Raw genomic sequence first — 20,806 nt, 5'->3', positions numbered from 1 at the left:
CTGGCCCACCCTCAGCCTTGATGACAGCTTCCATTCTCGCAGCAATATGTTCAATCTGGTGCTGGCAGGCTTCTTGGGGAATGGCAGCCCATTCTTCACGGAGTGCTGCACTGAGAAGAGGTATCGATGTCGGTTGGTGAGGCCTGGCATGAAGTTGGCGTTCCAAAACATCACAAATGTGTTCTATAAGATTCAGATCAGGACTGTGTACAGGTTACTCCATTACAGAGATGTTATTGTCATGTAACCACTCCACCACAGGCCGTGCATTATGAACAGGAGCTCAAACGTGTTGAAAGATATAGTCGCAATCCCTGAATTGCTCTGCAACAGTGGGAAGCAAGAAGGTGCTTGAAACATCAATGTAGGCCTGTGCTGTGATAGTGCCATATAAAATAACAAGGTGTGTAAACCCCCTCCATGAAAAACACGACCACAACGTTATACCACTGCCTCCGAATTTTACTGTTGGCACTACACATGCTGGCAGATGACGTTCACTGGGCATTCATCATACCCACACCCTACCGTTGGATCGCCACATTGTGTACCATGATTTGTCACTCCACACAACATTTTTCCACTGTTCAGTTGTCCAATGTTTACGCTCCTTACACCAAGTGACGTGTCATCTGGCATTTACTGGTGTGATCTGTGGCTTATGACTAGGTGCTTGATCAAGAAATTCAAGTTCTCTCACCTCCCACCTAACTGTCGTAGTACTTCCAGTGGATCATTATACAGTTTGGAATTCATGCGTGGTGGTCTGGATAGATGTCGAACTATTACACATTAGGACCCTCTTCAACTGTCGGCAATCTCTGTCAGTCAACAGATGAGGTCGGCCTGTACGCTTTTGTGCTGTACGTGTCCCTTCACATTTCCACTTCACTATCACATTGGAAACAGTGGACCCAGGGATGTTTAGGAGTGTGGAAATCTTACATACAGACATATTACACAAGTGACACCCAATCAACTGACCACATTCAAAGTCCGTGAGTGCCACGGAGTGCCCCAGTCTGCTCTCTCACAATGTCTAATGACTACTGAGGTCGCTGATATTGGAGTACCTGGCAGTTGATTGCAGCACGATGCACCTAATACGAAAGACTTATGTTCTGGGACTGTCCGGATACTTACGATCACATAGTGCATACCTTCTAACGTAAGCAAAATATATCCATTTTTGCAAGCTTGTGTTTGTAACCCTACTTAGAGAGAACAGTGACAAATTCAGTCAGGTAACAATCATTCTCAGAGAATCCAGACCCAGACACGTCCATTGTGACACTATACACAAAACCGAGACTTGCCAAAATAATAATAATAATAATAATAATAATAATAATGTGGTGACAACCTTTGTTCAGTGTTATTGTTAGGTCCAACACTAGTAGTTTACATCTCTCTGCTGCTGAATCACAAAAAGCCACAACAATAGTTACTGTTCTAACAGCCCATGCAGCTCCCAACACCCAGAAAAATTATCAATAAATTTTTACTGTGTTTGTAACATTGAAAACAGTTCTTGCGTTTCCCATATTGTGTATGTCAAACATCAATTAAAAATCCTTTCTAAATATAGTTTTTGGTTTTCTTGTTACATTCCTTCAATGCAATCCTCGTTGTTGTTGCTGTGGTCTTCATCTCCCAGTACCTACTGCAACCTACATCCTTCTGAATCTGCTTAGTGTATTCATCTCTTGGTCTCCCCCTACGATTTTTACCCTCCACGCTGCCCTCCAATACTAAATTGGTGATCCCTTGATGCCTCAGAACATGTCCTACCAACCGATCCCTTCTTCTGGTCAAGTTGTGCCACAAACGCCTCCCCTCCCCAATCCTATTCAGTACCTCCTCATTAGTTATGTGATCTACCCATCTAATCTTCAGCATTCTCCTGTAGCACCACATTTCGAAAGCTTCTATTCTCTTCTTGTCCAAACAATTTATCGTCCACGTTTCACTTCCATACATGGCTATACTCCATACAAATACTTTCAGAAACGACTTCCTGACACTTTAATGTATACTCGATGTTAACAAATTTCTCTTCTTCAGAAACGCTTTCCTCGTTTTGCTTCTGTTGATTGTCATCTTATATCTTCCTTTCAAGACACTATACATTCCGTTCAGCTGCTCTTCCAGGTCCTTTGCTGTCTCTGACAGAATTAAAATGTCATCAGCGAACTTCAAAGTTTTTATTTCTTCTCCATGGATTTTAATACCTACTCCGAATGTTTCTTTCGTTTACTTTACTGCTTGCTCAATAAACATATTGAATAACATTGGGGATAGGCTACAACCCTGTCTCACTCCCTTCCCAACCACTGCTTCCCTTTCGTACCGCTCGACTCTTATAACTGCCATCTGGTTTCTGTACAAATTGTAAATAGCCTTTCCCTCCCTGTATTTTACTCGTGCCACCTTCAGAATTTGAGAGACAGTATTTCAGTCAACATTGTCAAAAGCTTTCTCTAAGTCTACAAATGCTAGAAACGTAGGTTTGCCTTTCCTTATTCTATCTTCTAAGGTAAGTCGTAAGGGCCAGTATTGCCTCACGTATTCCAACATTTCCATGAAATCCAAATTGATCTTCCCCCGGGTCGGCTTCTACCAGTTTTTCCATTCGTCTGTAAAGAATTCGTGTTATTAGTTTTCAGCCGTGGCTTATTAAACTGATAGTTCGGTAATTTTCACATCTGTCAACACCTGCTTTCTTTTGGATTGGAATTATTATATTCTTCTTGAAGTCTGAGGGTATTTCTCCTGTCTCATACATCTTGCTCACAGATGGTAGAGTTTTGCCAGGACTGGCTCTCCAAAGGCCGTCAGTAATTTTAATGGAATGTTGTCTACTCCCGGGGCCTTGTTTCGGCTTAGGTCTCTCAGTGCTCTGTCAAACTCTTCATGCAGTATCATATCTCCCATTTCATCTTCATCTACATCCTCTTCCATTTCCATAATATTGTCCTCAAGTACATGGCCCTTGTATAGACCCTCTATATACTCCTTCCACCTTTCTGCTTTCCCTTCTTTGCTTTGCTTAGAACTGGGTTTCCATCTGAGCTCTTGATGTTCATACAAGTGGTTCTCTTATCTCCAAAGGTCTCTTTAATTTTCCTGTAGGCAGTATCTAACTTACCCCTAGTGATATGCGCCTCTATATCCTTACATTTGTCCTCTAGCCATCCCTGCTTAGTCATTTTTCACTTCCTGTCAATCTCATTTTTGAGACGTTTGTATTCTTTTTTGCATGCTTCATTTACTGCGTTTTTGTATTTTCTCCTTTCATCAATTAAATTCAAGGATTTCTATTAGCCTTCGTCTTTTTACCTGCTTGATCCTCTGCTACCTTCACTATTTCGTCTCTCAAAGCTAACCATTTTTCTTCTACTGTATTTCTTTCCCCCATTCTTGTCAATTGTTTCCTAATGCTCTCCCTGAAGCTCTCTTTAACTTCTGATTCTTTCAGTTTATCCAGGTCCCATCTCCTTAAATTCCCACCTTTTTGCAGTTTCTTCAGTTTTAATCTACAGTTCATAACCAATAGGTAGTGGTCAGAGTCCACATCTGCCCCTGGAAATGACTTCCAATTTAAAACCTGGTTCCTGAATTTCTGTCTTACCATTATATAATCTATCTAATACCTTCCAGTATCTCCAGGCTTCTTCCATGTATACAACCTTCTTTCATGATTATTGAACCATGTGCTAGCTATGATTAAGTTATGTTGTGTGCAAAATTCTACCAGGCGGCTTCCTCTTTCATTCCTTCTCCCCAATCCATATTCACCTTCTATGTTTCCTTGTCTCCCTTTTCCAACTGACGAGTTCCACTCACCCATGACTATTAAATTTTCGTCTCCCTTCACTACCTGAATAATTTCTTTTATCTCATCATACATTTCATCAATCTCTTCGTCATCTGCAGAGCTAGTTGGCATATGAACTTGTACTAGTGTGACAGGCGTGGACTTCGTATCTATCTTGGCCACAATAATGCGTTCACTATGCTGTTTGTAGTAGCTTACCCGAACTCCTATTTTTTTAATTTATTATTAAACCTACTTCTGCATTACCCCTATTTGATTTTGTATTTATAACCCTGTATTCACCTGACCAAAAGTCTTGTTCCTCCTGCCACCGAACTTCACTAATTCCCACTATATCTTACTTTAACCTACCTATTTCCCTTTTTAAATTTTGTAACCTACCTGCCCGATTAAAGGATCTGACATTCTATGCTCTGATCCGTAGAACACCAGTTTTCTTTCTCCTGATAACAATGTCCTCCTGAGTAGTCCCCGCCCGGAGATCCAAATGGGGGCTATTTTAGTTCCGGAATATTTTACCCAAGAGGATGCCATCATCATTTATCCATACAGTAAAGCTGCAAGCCGTTGGGAAAAATTACGGCCGTAGTTTCCCCTCGCTTTCGGCAGTTTGCAATACCAGCCGTTTTGGTTAGTGTTACAAGGCCATATCAGTCAATCATCCAGACTGTTGCCCCTGCAACTACTGAAAAGGCTGCTGCCCCTCTTCAGGAACCACACGTTTGTGTGGCCTCTCAACAGATACCCCTCCGTTGTGGTTGCACCTATGGTACAGCTATTTGTATCGCTGAGACACGCAAGCCTCCCCCCAACTGGGAGGTCCATGGTTCTTGGGGAGGGGGGGGGGGGATGCAATCCTTATAACTATTATAATTAGTGAAAAAAATTGGTCCAGAATTTTGTTCAGAAAAGTCAGAGGTTGGAGGGTTAACTGAATCTGAAAAATGAAGCTTATCCTCCCGTAACATGTAGTTCGACAAGAATAGCAAAATTACCTAGCTGAATGGAGTAATTCTGGGTATTAGTAATGTGCAGCAACCACTGTTTCATATTTGTAAAAATGGAGAATGCTAAACCCAGCTAACTAACGATAAGCTCAAAGTACAATTATTCACTCTTTTTTTTTTTTTTTTTTTGTGACGTTCCAACCTTTGTGTGCCGATATCTTTGTTCCTTACTGATACTCATGGTTAATAATAAGAGTGAATTTAGGGTGGGTTACTACTGTAGTAGAAATAATTTGCATATAGACTACACATCTGTGCCTAGGGGTCTAGGGTTCAGCTTGAAATTTCGCGTTCTGGAACGAATGGACTCTGTGATTTGGTCTGGTTAACAGTACATCTACATCTACACTCCACGAACCAGTTTATGGTGTGTGATGGTGAGATCTTTGTTTTACCATTATCATATCCCCCTTTCCTGTTGCAGTCACGAATGGTTTGTTGAATAATAATGGTTGACAAGCTCCTGTGGGGGCTCGATGTCTCTAGTTTTACCTCCACGCTCTTTTTGTGATAAAATACATAGGAGAAAGCAGTATATTGGTTGATTCTTCTAGGAACTTTTACTCTCAGAACTTTAACACTGAAGCACATCTTGGCGCAGAATGCCTCTCTTGCAATACCTGCAACTCGAGTCGGCCGAGCACCTCTGTGACAGTTTTACTTTTACTAAATGAACCCGTAACAAAATATGCTGCTCTTCTTTGGATATTATCTATTTCCTCTATCAATCCTGTCTGGTACAGATCCCAGACAGATGAGCGATATTCGAGCACTGGTCAAACGAGAACTTTGTAAGCTGCCCCCTTTGCGGGTGGGCCACACTTCCTGAGGAATCTTCCAGTGAATCTCAGCCTGGCATCTGCCACACCAGTGATACGTTTTACGTGGTCTTCCCACTTTCAATTGCCACGCTTATTCCAACATATTTTATGGACTGTTTCCAATGATTGTTCTGTGATCATGTAATCGTACTCGGCAGTCCCTATACCGAGTGTCAACTCTCCGCAAGGTCTTGCAGTATTTCAAATCAGTATTCTAGAGTTGCAACTTCCTTTTTGTAAAACAGTATCTTTTATATATATTGTGAAAATTTGTGGTGCTATAACACTCCCTTGGGGTGCACCTGAACTCACTTTTGTGTCTGAAGATTTCTCTCCATTGTGAATGATGGGCTGTATTCTATCTGCTAAAAACTCTTCAATCCAGTCACACAGTTGGTCTCATATTCTGTATGCTTGTATTCTGTTCATTAGACGGCAGAATGGCACTGTTCATATTAAATGTATTTTAGCATTTGTAGTACAGCAGAGTCCTGCTAATCCGAACCCCCAGTAATCCGAATGTTCGGTTAATCCGAACATGAAAAATATTAGACTAAGTATGGAAACCTGTGCAGTAAACTGCTGTACATACACACTATTTTAATTTACACAGTGTAGTAAACATGGTATTAGAAAAATTGGCAAGAAAATATTAGGTTTAAACAACGCATAACAATGAAAGAAAAGTTGTCAAACTTACTAAAATAGAGCGAACATTTGATCCCCACTTTTTGGATGACAAAAACTCAGTCACTGTTTTTTGGCGTAATGAAGACAGTCTGTTATATGACGCACAGTTGCGCCATCGGCTTATAAACATCAAATCAGCAGGTGTTGCAGTGGGCTGTTGCTCCAAATAACGTAGCGTGAGGCTGAGGGCTTCTGCTGTGTCCCTGTGTGGCAGCAGCTCTCCTTTGTCGCACTGGTGTCACTTCTGTCATAGCAGTCCACTTCTTCCTGGTCTCGAGTCACAGGAGCAACTAAATCAGCATCAGTAACGTTCTCCACATATGCCCCATCCGCTGCCATCCACTCATTTACGTCTCCTTCACTAACTTCTTCACATCCAGGGATTGTCTGTATCATTTGTAGTACATTTTCCTCTTCATTTTGAATTAGGTTGTCCTGAAATTCAAGAGATGTCCACAGTTTTCTCCACGATTTTCTCAGAGTATTTCCTGAAATATTCTGCCACGCCTCAGCGGCCCAATAGACAGCATCCTTCACATTGGTCTTTTTTATTTTGCCCACTAAAGGAATGCTATCATCTTGGATCAGCATTCTTAAAAATTGTTTTCTGTAAATAAGTTTCAATGTTTGGTCCATCAGCTGTAGAAGTGGTGTAACATTTGGCGGCTAAAACTTCGCCACAATTTCTCCGTCACATAATTCCTCAGTGCTGGAGTGAGATGGTGCATTATCAATCAAAAGGAGTACGTGGGGAGACAAATGATTTTCCTTAGAAAACCGTCGAACAGAGGGAACAAACTGGCCGTGAAACCATTCTTTGGACAGCTTACCACCCCTCCGTGCTTCTTTTCTGGTTGCGATAAAATACGGTCAGAGACTTCGTGTTGCAGTTTTTAAAAGCTCTGGGTCTAGCAGATTTGCCGATCAGCAGTGAAGGCAACTTGTGATTACCAGCAGCGTTGCTGCACGCTAATAAAGTCACACGGTCTTTGCACATTTTAAAACCGGGAGCACGGTCTTCTGCTTTTGATGCCAGGATTTTTGTTGGCAACACCCTAAAATTAAGGCCAGTCGCATCAGTGTTATAAATTTGTTGGGGAGAATACATTTCCTCTCCTATCATTTTTTCAAACTCACCTAAGTATTCCTTCACTGCATCACGCCCAGAAGAAAGCTTCTCACCAGTAAATGTTAGCTGACGGATTACATGTCCTTTTTTGAATCTGTCCAAACACCCCGTACTCGCACTAAAAGACTCATCGCCATTCATAAACTTGTTCAGGTAAATAGCCTTCTCCTGAACCAGTGCTCCACCCAAAGGAGTTCCCCTTTCTCTTTCCTGCGTAAACCAAAGGAAAAGAGCTTCATCCACTTTATCGTACTGGGACTGTTTCAAAGTCTGCCGAATTTAGAGTGTTCTTCTGGAAGACGTTGCACAGACTGTTCAAGCTTCACTCGGTTCTTCTTCTTCCAATCACAAATGGTTGCTTTATCAACACCCAGTTCCATTACCAGTTTAGATACATTCTCACCATTTTCTATCCACTTCAAGCATTCAGTTTTTCTTAGAGAGTTAACATTGTATGTTTCCGTTTACTCGTGACGAAAATACGTACACCACTACACCTGAATGAATACAATACAACTGTTATGCGTGCCAGCAATTGGTAACTAACATAATCGAGTGCTTTTCGAGACAACTGGCAGTGCACTGACCTCAGACACTACAAAGGTCTAATCAGTGTACAACAACAAGGGCAGGGAGTGAGGGTGAGCCATTGTTCCCACACTTGTTACCATGGTGTAACTACTTATCTGCTCGGTATACTTCATTCTAGAAACTCGTCACCGTAATTCCGGCTAATCCGAACAATCGGTTATCTGAACAAGGTCCGGTCCCAATTTGTTCAGATTAATGGGACTCTACTGTATTATACAGTTAAAATTTTGTAATTGCTTAGTATTAAATCACCTAGGGCAATGAAAACAGCTGAGCAGTGTAAGAGCAGGAGGAGTGGCATTTTCAAAATACCTGCTTCACAGCTTATACACAAAGTGTTCAGAAAGTTGCTGTCCAGTTACAACTTATGTTGGAAATGATGTCCAGAGTTGGCTATACAAGTCAGAACACTTTGTGCAGATCCAACTGTGATGTGCTTCTCATGCACGCAGTTATGTCAGTTTTTAAGTCACACAGCATGCGTAGGTGATTCTGATACATTATAGATCCTGCTGCTCCCCAAAAGAAAAAAATCTGGTGGGGTAAGGTCTGGCAAAGTCTTTTGAGAGGAAATGTTCCCCAGAAAATTGTTCCAGAAGGTGCACAGTTTTCTTAGCTGTGTGCGCCGTATTTTTGAAACTGTGAGTAGTTGATTTCATCTTCCTTTAGTTGGCAAATGAAATGGTGGATCATTAAACAGCAACATTCACTGTTCACCATTTCTGAAAAAAAAAAATAAATAAAAAATAAAGATCCAATAACGTGCTGTGATGATATTCCTACCCACACTCCGATTTTCTGATCTCGCAGCGGCATTTTCAGCACAGGACAGTGATTCTCCATGAACTGTAATCGTGTGTTTTATACGAGGTGCATTCAAGTTCTAAGGCCTCAGATTTTTTTTCTCTGGACTGAAAAGAGATAGAAAGATGCGCATTGTTTTAAAATGAGGCCGCGTTCATTGTCAGTACGTCCCAGAGATGGAAGCACCGTACGGCACATGGAATTTTACCGCCAGCGGCGAGAATGAGAACTGTTTTAAATACTTAAAATGGCGACGTTTTCCTTACTTGAACAGCGTGCAATCATTCGTTTTCTGAATTTGCGTGGTGTGCAACGAATCGAAATTCATCGACAGTTGAAGGAGACATGTGTTGATGGAGTTATGGATGTGTCGAAAGTGCATTCGTGGATGCGACAATTTAATGAATGTGTCAACAAACCGAAACAACCTCGGGCTCGCACGAGCCGGTCTGACGACATGATCGAGAAAGTGGAGAGAATTGTTTTGTGGGATCGCCGAATGACTGTTGAACAGATCGCCTCCAGAGTTGGCATTTCTGTGGGTTCTGTGCACACAATCCTGCATGACAACCTGAAAATGCGAAAAGTGTCAACCAGGTGGGTGCCACGAATGCTGACGGACGACGACACCGCTGCCCGTGTGGCACGTTGCCGAGCAATGTTGACGCGCAACGACAGCACGAATGGGACTTTCTTTTCGTCGCTTGTGACAATGGATGAGAGGTGGATGCCATTTTTCAATCCAGAAACAAAGCGCCAGTCAGCTCAATGGAAGCACACAGATTCACCGCCACCAAAAAAATTTCGGGTAACCGCCAGTGCTGAAAAAATGATGGTGTCCATGTTCTGGGACAGCGAGGGCGTAATCCTTAACCACTGCGTTCCAAAGGGCACTACGGTAACAGGTGCATCCTACGAAAATGTTTTGAAGAACAAATTCCCTCCTGCACTGCAACAAAAACGTCCGGGAAGGGCTGCGTGGTTGCTGTTTCACCGAGACAATGCACCCGCACATCGAGCTAACGTTACGCAACAGTTTCTTCGTGATAACAACTTTGAAGCGATTCCTCATGCTCCCTACTCACCTGACCTGGCTCCTAGTGACTTTTGGCTTTTTCCAACAATGAAAGACACTCTCCGTGGCCGCACATTCACCAGCCGTGCTGCTATTGCCTCAGCGATTTTCCAGTGGTCAAAACAGACTCCTAAAGAAGCCTTCGCTGCTGCCATGGAATCATGGCGTCAGCATTGTGAAAAATGTGTACGTCTGCAGGGCGATTACGTCGGGAAGCAACGCCAGTTTGATCGATTTCGGGTGAGTAGTTAATCAGAAAAAAAATCAGAGGCCTTAGAACTTGAATGCACCTCGTATGTTAACATGACCAGAGACGTGAAACCGAGCCTCGTCTGTGTAGAAGGTGACATTGAGAATATAAATCATATTCCTCTCAACATAAGATGCAAACCATTTTCAGCAATGGAATTGCTTTTCATCCTCCATACGTTTCAATTTGTGCACTGCTGTCACTTTATATGGGAACAACTTCAATGTTTGCCTAATTACTTCATGCACAGTTGCAGTCCTGAAGTCCTTTTCAAATTCTTGTTGGGTCTTCAGCTGGGTCAATCTGTCATCTGCACCTAATATTTCCACAGTACAATAGGCTGCATCATCAGGTGAGAGTAGCTAAGCTGCTCTCGCCGATAACTGATTCGAACCAGGAATGGCAGTAAAATACAAAAGCACGCGCTCTGAGATAATGCGCAAGCACTCAAACGTTGCTGCTGCCCCCTGGGGCAAGAAGAGCTGCCGTGCCTCCAGCTGGCGAAAAACGACATACCATTAAAAATTAATACTCGTAGCCGGCTGATTCACATGCCATTGTTTCTTCGCGTCGGATAAAACAGGATTCCAAGTTATACTTAGCTGGTATGCATTACCACAGTTAATGGTATTATCTGTTGTTCTGATTTCAGCAGGTTCTTTTAAAACACAGTTTCTGTAAGGCGAGGCATTTGCAGCCACTTGAGTCTCTTTGTGTAGTACCTTGTTCCTCTGTAAGACAGGGCCAAGCCGCCGCCGCAGATTTTTCAGGTTGTGGTAATCACATATGGTGGTGATCAACACATCTGTCATTGATGGTACTGGCAAACAGAGCAGAGTACATGTGTCGCCCCCCCCCCCCCCCCACACACACACACACACACACACGAGAGACTGTCTGTAAGAACCCAATGAATGAATGGAGGATGGAACTTTTTGATTGTGGAACAAATATGGTTGGTATGGAAGAAAACAACCTGTATTAAATATAAAAGATATCATTCTTCTTCCTAGAGGAGCCACACTTGTAGAATGGTGTTAAAATGAAAACTATGTTACATTTTCTGTGTGTTGCAGGATGAAGATTCACTTACAAATCCACCAGTTGCTGTTGACGAAGTAGAGATTTCCTAAGAACACTGGATTGTGTGCAGTACATTCTCCACGCCACAGAAGATACAGTGTTGGACTGTTGCAGAATGATTTATTTATTTTGAATGTCATGAATTCTGTGTAGGTACTCAAGAAATTGGCAATGACTATTGAAAGGATTTGTGTGCAGCAGCTGAGCTGTGATCTGACACTCTTGTATGCCAATTTGCCATCTTGTAGTGCCGTCAAGAAGCTTGCATATTGGATGTAATGGAAGAGTCTATTTGTGGCGGGTACACATTCGCATACCTGTGCATGCGCTTCTGTCTCCACTGTATCCTTATTTCTCAAACGTGTCAGGTGCAACCAAAAGTGAGTTATCCTGTAATCATTCCATACCTCTCCCATCCCCTTCCTCATATACCTGTGATCTCATTGCTTACTTCTACAACTGGAAGTTAACCCATAGTTCTTGTTCGCATGGTCCTTTTTTTTTTTTAACAGAAGATAATGGCATAATGTAGCTTGTTGTAACTAGGATTAGAAGACATATATACTAATATAGTAAGCTGATAGTATGTTTTCACATAGCTGTTGTCACAAGTTACGGAGAAATTAGTCGAGTTTTGGCAGGACGGAGAACAATCTTTTATTTTCTAGTATTGCTGTTATTGCTAATACTGTGGAACCGGGGAAATGAACTGTGATTACTGTTTTCACCTCCCCGAGAACCCACCGAGAGAGAGTTACTCTTTTTCTGTGTTTGTATATTTTGTGAAAGAAGGTTTGGGCATTGTAATTGTAAGTGTGAAATACTCTTTTCTCATTAATTGTTGCAAATGGTGCGTGTTTTCCTGTAAGTGTAGGAACAGTTTTTTTTTGTTAAATTTACTCAGAATGATTTAATCTGTGACTGACGTTTGGAAGTCTGTGCATTGTCTGCTCTCATCCTGCCTTGTTGACTGAAAGTGAAAAGTACTCAATTTGTGTTACTGATCAGAAGAAGAATGCAGAACTGATTGTTTCTTTTCATTATTATTGTGTAGTATTTATATAGTGAGATGCTTGCTTTCAGATGTTTCTGTGTGAGTGTACTTTTTCCATTTCTCTATCTTCGTGGTAAAATGAACATTTTTCTCCAGTATTTGATTAGCTTTGATGTTGTATTACCCTATCAATATTTAGAGAATGAATATAATTATACCCTTGTCATAAATAAACAGATCCTTGTCTCCTCTAAATCAGACACGCCTTCCCCCATTTTGCCATTACACCTTACGCTACATTGATGTTTGTAAGAGAAAATATAGTATTAAGGTACTGTTGTTTCTGAAAGTATGTGACATAATTTGAGCAAGTTCTTGAGTTGTAGGCAGCTTCTGACGTAGCTAGCATTAGAACTGCATTGTACTTTTTTCAAAGTCATACATTATATATTGGTTTTGTTTCACCCAATTGATCACAATGCTGTTCTTTGTGGCAGTAGTAATGTAAATTATAAACTAGCACAATTTCATTACTATTGCAATTTTCTGCGTAAGTTTTGTCTTGTAGTTACCAGATGCACGGCTGTAAATATTTTGACTAAATTTATGACACTGTGGAGAAATTCTGTTATCTGTGGCCTTAACTAAGGGGGCCCAAATACTTCAGTCTTTTGTCTGAGATTAATTTTCCATAACTGTAGATGTTTGCTGCCATGTAGCTTCCTGGGAGTGGCTTTGTATATTTGTACTCTTCCTGCTTCTGTTCTCACCACCAGTTTTGAGTGTAAGGTGATAAATATTAAAGGGGAACGGCGTGGTGAGAGACATTCTTGATCTCATTTTGGAGGGATTTATGCCATAATTGAATGCGAATCAGAATTCTCACAATTATGTTTTTCATTCTGTTTCCTTCTTTTATTTAGAAGCAATAAAGACCACTCAATAGTTGTATGTATTCTCCTTCCAATAGTAGTCAATGTTCTATGTGAATTGTAATGTATTTTTCTGATGTACGTATTTATGTTAATATACACATTTCATTACTGCTTAATGCACATTCTCAGTAAAGCATCTGATGCAAGCGGCTGAATCGATAGAAATTGAATGCTGTAGATCAATATTGACTGCTTTCTGGTTGTTGCCAACTTTACTCGTCAAATAACACTGTGATTAGTATGTCCGTGTCTAAAAACTCTTGTAAGTGATACACTGAATTAGCAGTCACTAGCACATAGTTCGAAATCCTCTTATTTATTGACATATTGAGTGCATTAAAGTTGGTTTTAACCAGAAGACAGTCAGTACCACTCGACGTACTTACATTTATGTCGATTCGGCTGCTGTCGTCAAGTGTCTCATCAGGAGTTGACTTAGAGTGTGCATGTAGTACCTATTATTGTCAGCACTGTTTGTTGTAATTATATCTTGAATGTTGCCAGTAACTAATAGCTGTAGATACCACCCTGTACACACTGATTTATTACAAAAAATGTTGTGTTCTTTATTTTTATTATCTAAAGTTTCCATTATGTATTTACCTGTAGTAATTATACAAGGTGTTAATAAAGTTTTCTTGGCTTGCAGAACCATCATTTACCTCTTAAATTAAGAATGGGTTAATTGGTTGATTGTAGGCGATCCCAGATGACAGTGTTACCCCTACAAGAAACTTCAGAAGTGTGTAAATGTATGACCTAGAACTGCACCTTGGAAGGCCTATAGCCACTCTTCTTGGATTGTCTTCGTGCAATTAGTGGACTCGATGAACATTTGTTAAAGTACACAACACTGCAGCAAATGATTTTTGAATTCGTCATTTTTATTGACACGAAGTGTTCCCTTTTTGATGATACCTTAGAACATCATGGTCTGACACATACCAGTAACTTACACTTATTTAAAAAATTCACAAAGCTCACTTGTGGAAGACTAAAATATTACTTTACACGACTACAACATAGTATTTGAATGATGAAACATGTTGAAGTTCACAGCTAGGCCCTTACTGGCTCCCGCATGAAGTGTACATTTCATACACTCTACTTACTTTATACTTACTTACTTGAACCTCCTACTTACACATTCTACTTAATTTATACCTCTTACTTATGGTAGCAAAGCACAAACTGACTGCAGATCATGTGTCTGGAAAAACAAAAATCAAGGCTGTGAAACTATGGTGCTGTGCTACTGAAGTTTGGAAGTATTTACATTTTAATACTTGATAATTGTAGAATACAGGTCTGCATCTGACATTTAAGCATGCTCAAATTGCTGAGAGCACGTAATTCCACCTAACTCGTCAGATGTGAATACAGCCACTTCGCACTCAACTTTCCTGACGCTTGTTCGAGCGTCGCACACTCAAATTGATTAGCAGTCCGAGTGCAGCTAACTGCATGCTGAAGGACCCTAGAGCACTAACACGAGATGGAGGAGAGTGCGAAAGCGAAACGTCATTCAAAATAATATATGCCGAGTGCAATAAACGGTAGCTGTAACAATGTTAGGGAGAGATTTTCATCAGCGACTGACGAGGGTGTCAGCTACCTGCCACCTGCGGCACGTGCACTGCTCTCCCGTCTCACATCTCTGACACCATAAATCTGAAGGCACCTGCCTGCAGATTACGACAAAGTGTAATTTCTGAAGCATTGGCAGTTTCAGTGAAAGCTGCAATAATTAAAAAGGTGCATAGAAATGTGTGCCAGCGACCTTTGTCCGTATACATTAACATTAGGTGTAAGATCTTGAGTTGTATATCAGGAGCTTGTAAATCTCGGTTCAGAGTTGAGAGATGTAGACATTTCCAACATTTTGCCTCCTCCTATGATAGTAGTACAAAATACTGAAAGACGACCCGATGAAATACGAGTGCGTATAATGTCCAGCATTATTCAGGCCATAGGCATGAATGCGTGTGGATGTACAGTGGGTGTATAGTCCGACAGATATCCGAAAATGTGTTACCAATCTAGTACTGTGGGCTTTGCTTATTGAGATTAGGCACTGTGAAATATGGCAAAATTACTTTTCTGAGAAGCAAAAAAAGTATGTAGAATTTATTAAGAACTACATTGAGGAAACGTTATTCAAATTGTTAGGAGTAAATCCCCACCATTTTAATAAGATTTCATTTGCCACTGTTGAAGGTGTTAATGTATGCAAGGCACTGCAATCCTTTCAGCATTATGCATGCATTACACATGTTTTGAATGTAGTCCTGAAACATATGTTACATGATGATTCCTTAATAATTGGGCTTGGAGTAGTTTATTTCATGACTTATGCTGCTAAAGATAGTAATTGTTTCATGAAGAAAACAGGTGACCTCAATTCAGTATAGACAAGCTAGATCAAAGAAACGCAGAGTAAGTGTAACAGCTTGTTTAGAATGCTACAGCATATACTAAGGCACTATGACAAAGCCATGGAACTGCTTCTGGAGAGAGGTGTGCCTGAAAAACTTACTGTTTGGGACAACAACGCTACAAAAGAACTCGTAACATTTTTAGAGCCATTCGGAGGTGCAACAGAAACGGAAGGTGAAAAGTTTCCAACAGTTCAGTTTGTTTTGTTATGGGTGCTCAAATTGAAAAGTCATTGTATTATAAGGCCGAAAGATACAAAGGTGCATACATTTAAATTACTGTAGACATGCTGCGTGTCCAGCAAATGGAAACTGCACAAAACGCCGCTTCCAGTGTCACTGGTATTTTTGACAGTAAGCTGCAATTGTCATATTCTCTATTAACTATAAGTATTGGATCATTGTTGTCTCTGTCTCACAGATGAGAAAGTAGGAACTCTAGAATTGCACAGAATAGTAACAATTCTGCGGTCACCCTTTCAATTATTGGAAATGATATTGGTTTGTGACAGAGATGAGACATTAAATAGTGTGCGTCAAATGTGTGATGAAATATCAGGTGCTGATAAGCTAGACAAAAAAAAAAAAAAAAAAATTCAGTGCAGTTTGGAATGTTATCTCTGACTGACGAAGCAAATTTGATCCAAAACAATGCCATTCATTGTAATTACGCCAGCAGGGAATAACTGGGAGACAATTTTGTTCCACCGAGCGAGGTGGCGCAGTGGTTAGATACTGGACTCGCATTCGGGAGGACGACGGTTCAATCCCGCGTCCGGACATCCTGATTTAGGTTTTCTGTGATTTCCCTAAATCGCTCCAGGCAAATGCCGCGATGGTTCCTTTGAAAGGGCACGGCCGAATTCCTTCCCCATCCTTCCCTAATCTGATGAGAGCGATGACCTTGCTGTCTGGTCTCCTTCCCCAAACCACCCAACCCAATCTTGTTCCTGTTAGATTTCTAATTTGTTAGGTGGTCAAATCATATGTGTACATTTGAATCAATAAAGCAGATGCTGTTATAAATAGCAACAACGTGATTTTTCATTGCGAGACTGGCGAAAGTTGGTAGGTACATAGTTTTCACGTGAAATTCCAGATTGTTTCCAAAATTTCATTACTGCATAAAGCAATCTGTTTCCTCTTATGGCTCACAATGATGTCACAATTAGAAATTGCCACCCTGGAGTATAGGTCTACAGTGTAAACAAACTGACCTGAGTGTGGTTCCAGCAGACACAGAGTGCTGCTATTAAAACGGTGGCAACAGCAGCGCGGTGAGTGGGCCATCCTGACAGGCGTCTGCCCTCCCTGCTCCACGGTGCCTCGCTCGACCGTAGTCCACTTCGAGCGTTCGTACTCGGGGAAGCCACGACCGAGCGTGGCGCACTCGAGCAATTGTGAGCGAGCAAAACCCCCAATTTGCAGACCGCTATTGTAGAACATGAAAATTTTCAGTATGAATAACCTTCCACATTTGAAGTTTTTGTTGGAAACGTAAAATGTTTGTCAAAAAGAGGAGAATCGAGGCTTTCAAATGCACTATGTTAGTATAAAAACAAACATTTTACAAGCTCTTTGAAAAAATCATTTTCCCGTGGGTTTCATATGTAGTCAGTCACTAATATTTCATTGAAGAAAATGTTCCCATAATAACCAATTGTATTATTATCATCATCAGTAATCTAAAAACTGCCCTGTCAATTATAAATTTTGATGAAACACAGTGTGAATAACAAATTAACTATTTTGTGTTATTATTGAATAACCTTCAGCATCAAAGTATTGACAGTAATATAGATATTTCAAGATCAGGAAGTAATAATCAAAAATTGACCAGGTCCAAGCAGGACTCGCAGCAGTTTGTACCAGCAGCGAGAAAAGAGCTAAAGGAGAAAAAGGTTCCACTAAAAGCTATCCTTATAATTGATAATGCTCCCAGTCATCTTCAGAGGTTTCTCTTAAGTCCGATGGTATACATGTACAAGCACTCTTTCTCCCATCCAATATGACAGTCCTAATTCAGCCCACTGACCAGGGAATTTTGGAATCAATTAAACGTCATATCAACATTCGCTTCTCGTCTCCCTACTGAACGAAAGTGAAAAAGACTCTATCCAAACTATGCTGAAGGTGTGGAAAGCAATTAACATATGTGATGTTGTTTCCCAAACAGCTGAGGTATAGGATAAAGTGGAGAGCGCTACCATAATGAAGAGCTGGAGAAAATTGTGGACATCTATTGATGCCGAGTTGGATCCAGTAGTGAGTGACAGTGATGAGCCAGTCACTGTGCACTGACGTATTCCACAACCTTCCAGGAGGAAAAGAGATCAAGATATTACTAAGTGGCTGAACGAGGAAAACTGTGATACGGACCAAACTTTAACAGACGAATAAATGAGCAAAAGAGTGCAAGAAAGTAATGATGAAAGTGATGAAGAAAGAGGGGAGAGGAGTTTCATGAAGATTTCTCACAATGCTAGTGCTGAAGCTGCCGAGGTCTTCCTGGAGTACATTATGCAACAACCAGATGCGTGCAGTAACGATGTAATGCTCGTAAACTCGTTGGGTGATAAAGCGTGCCACTCTTGCGTGTCATCATTGTGACAGTTAAAAATTAGGGACATGTTTCATAGTGAGTGATACAACTGTATAATTGTGTACAGTATACACTCAAGGGCTAAGTTTTCTTTGAAAATTAATGTGTTTGTGGATTTAATAAAGCATATCCTCTATGTTTTAAAATTGTATCCTTCAGTTTAATAAAGTGTAGTACACTATACCCCCTCTGTTTTCAAAATAAATAAAAAACAAAGTAAATGAGTAATATAAATTTCAGACACTCAATAATCCAGCACTTCCGCTAATCCAGCACCCATATGTGCCAGGAATGGCCGGATTAGCGAGCGTCTAGTCTATATGGTAGAAACAGTTTGTGTAATGGTTTAAATGCACTGATATCATAGTTAAAACTAGCTGTGAGAAAGAAAACAAACCTGCACATTTTCACAGCACAACACCGCATTATTTTTTCTAGCAGTCAGTTTAATCGAAAATCCGTATATTGTTGTTTAAAAGCCTGTATAGCACATATTTGTATTATTTCAGTTGAATCAAAATGTCGTCCTTCCAAAGCGATTTTCATCTTCAGGAACATGGAGAAGTCTGGCAATTAGGGAGGGCGGGGGACTATTGCCATCCTGTTTTTGTCCAGGAATTCCTTCACAACGGATGAGAAGTGCGTGAGTGTGTTGTCATGGTGTACCAACCAGTGTCCCCCCCCCCCCCCTCCCGCAGCTCTGGCCATTTGCGCCAAATATTTTTCCTCAGCGGCCTCAAAACCTCACAGTGAAAGTGCCCACTGGTACTCTGACCAGGTGGAACAAACTCTGTGGAGTATTTCCTGAATGCCAGAAAGAAAAAAGATCAGTGCTGACTTCATGTTGCTGTGGGCTTATTGAGCTTTTTTTGCCCTTGGAGAAGAGACTTTTTCCTTTGTTATGATTGCTGCTTCATTTCAGGGTTATAACTGTAGACCCAAAATTCATCACCTGTGGTAATTCTAGATAAGAATTATGGACGCTTTGAAACTCTTTGTTGCAGCTCAGTGCAGGTCTAAATGCTGAGGTTTTGTTGGTCAGTACTGAGAAAGCGAGACACAAACGTCGCTGCAATTTGTCTCGTGCTCAGTTCATCAGCTAGAATTCATTGATATGTACTGTATGACACCCCAGGTCTGTTACAAACATTGTGAATTGTCTGGCTTGTCTTCATGAATCACATGATGCACTTTAACAATCATCTCAGGTGTTGTGCATATTGACGGCCGACCAGAATGTTTGTCATCTTTCACAGATTCTCAGCCCAGCACTTGAACCACTCACGTGTTCTTGCTTGACTCTGTGGTCACCGAATACCTCTGTCAGCAAGCATTGGGCTTCAGCTGCAGTTTCCTTCAACTTGAAACACAATTTGATGCAAATCCATTGTTCTTTCACATTATCCATTCCACAATTTGCAGAAGCACTGAAATATGTCCTGCCGTGCACCCCGAAAAGTCATAACTGGGTGTGCTAAATATGACAGAACTTTGTGCTGCAGTACTGTTATTAATTTGACCAGTACAATTAAATTCTTGGATATTTTGGGCAGCACCTTGTACATAGATGGACTATAAAAGGCAAGGAATTTATTGTACAGTGCTGCCACCTCTGACAGCAACAATGGCTCTAACAAGGCCGAGCATCTTATTGAAGTGAGCTGGGATGACATACGATAACTACTTCACGTGCTGCTTCAGCCCTATGCTAGATTTCACAAATTGTAGTGGCTGCCAAGTGACACCGTGCACGTTCCTTGGCAACATCAGACCAGATGTTAAAGGCCTTAACACATTGGAAATTTAATGCCTTCTGCAAATTACCAACTATGTGAACCAGAAGTGATCATGCTGTGTACACTGTAGTACCCCATAGCAATGTTCATTCTCCACTTAGCCTCCATGTACGGATACACCCAGCGAGATTTTCTGTGGAGCACTGACTCATCTGAAAAGATGATATGGTGCACCTCTCTCCACTACTGTGCTAAGGGAAGTCACTGAATTTATCACCTACTTTCCTGCAATTGTTATCATTTGTTTGCCTCTATGCATACAGCACATCTACCGACTTCCTTCACACTGGGGTAATTTCTTTGTGGTGCCGTCTAGAGTGTAAATATATAGGATGTATCAAAAAGAATCACCCAATTATATATATATATATATAAACAAAGATGAGGTGACTTACCGAACGAAAGCGCTGGCAGGTCGATAGACACACAAACAAACACAAACATACACACAAAATTCTAGCTTTCGCAACCAACGGTTGCCTCATCAGGAAAGAGGGAAGGAGAGGGAAAGATGAAAGGATGTGGGTTTTAAGGGAGAGGGTAAGGAGTCATTCCAATCCCGGGAGCGGAAAGACTTACCTTAAGGGGAAAAAAGGACAGGTATACACTCGCACACACACACATATCCATCCACACATACAGACACAAGCAGACATATTTAAAGACAAAGAGTTTGGGCAGAGATGTCAGTCGAGGTGGAAGTGTAGAGGCAAAGAAGTTGTTGAAAGACAGGTGAGGTATGAGTGGCGGCAACTT

The 20,806-nt window shown here is 41.0% G+C and overlaps 1 protein-coding gene across 5 annotated transcripts in view; it reads left to right on the top strand.

Moving 5' to 3' along the window:
- LOC126212830 (treacle protein-like) overlaps window positions 1-13,868 on the top strand; it is a 225,546-nt gene extending 211,678 nt beyond the window's left edge. For all 5 annotated transcript variants that reach the window (XM_049940246.1, XM_049940244.1, XM_049940245.1 and 2 more), the window contains one exon: window positions 11,282-13,868. In XM_049940246.1, the coding sequence (XP_049796203.1) occupies window positions 11,282-11,338 (57 nt within the window). In that variant the 3' untranslated portion in view covers window positions 11,339-13,868. The remainder of the gene's footprint in view (window positions 1-11,281) is intronic.
- The last annotated feature ends 6,938 nt before the right edge of the window (window positions 13,869-20,806 follow it).

The sequence above is a fragment of the Schistocerca nitens genome, chromosome 11 (assembly GCF_023898315.1).
Source record: "Schistocerca nitens isolate TAMUIC-IGC-003100 chromosome 11, iqSchNite1.1, whole genome shotgun sequence".
NCBI lineage: Eukaryota > Metazoa > Arthropoda > Insecta > Orthoptera > Acrididae > Schistocerca > Schistocerca nitens.
Note: the sequence above shows the minus strand (reverse complement) of the source record. Positions and strands in the feature narration are given on the sequence as shown.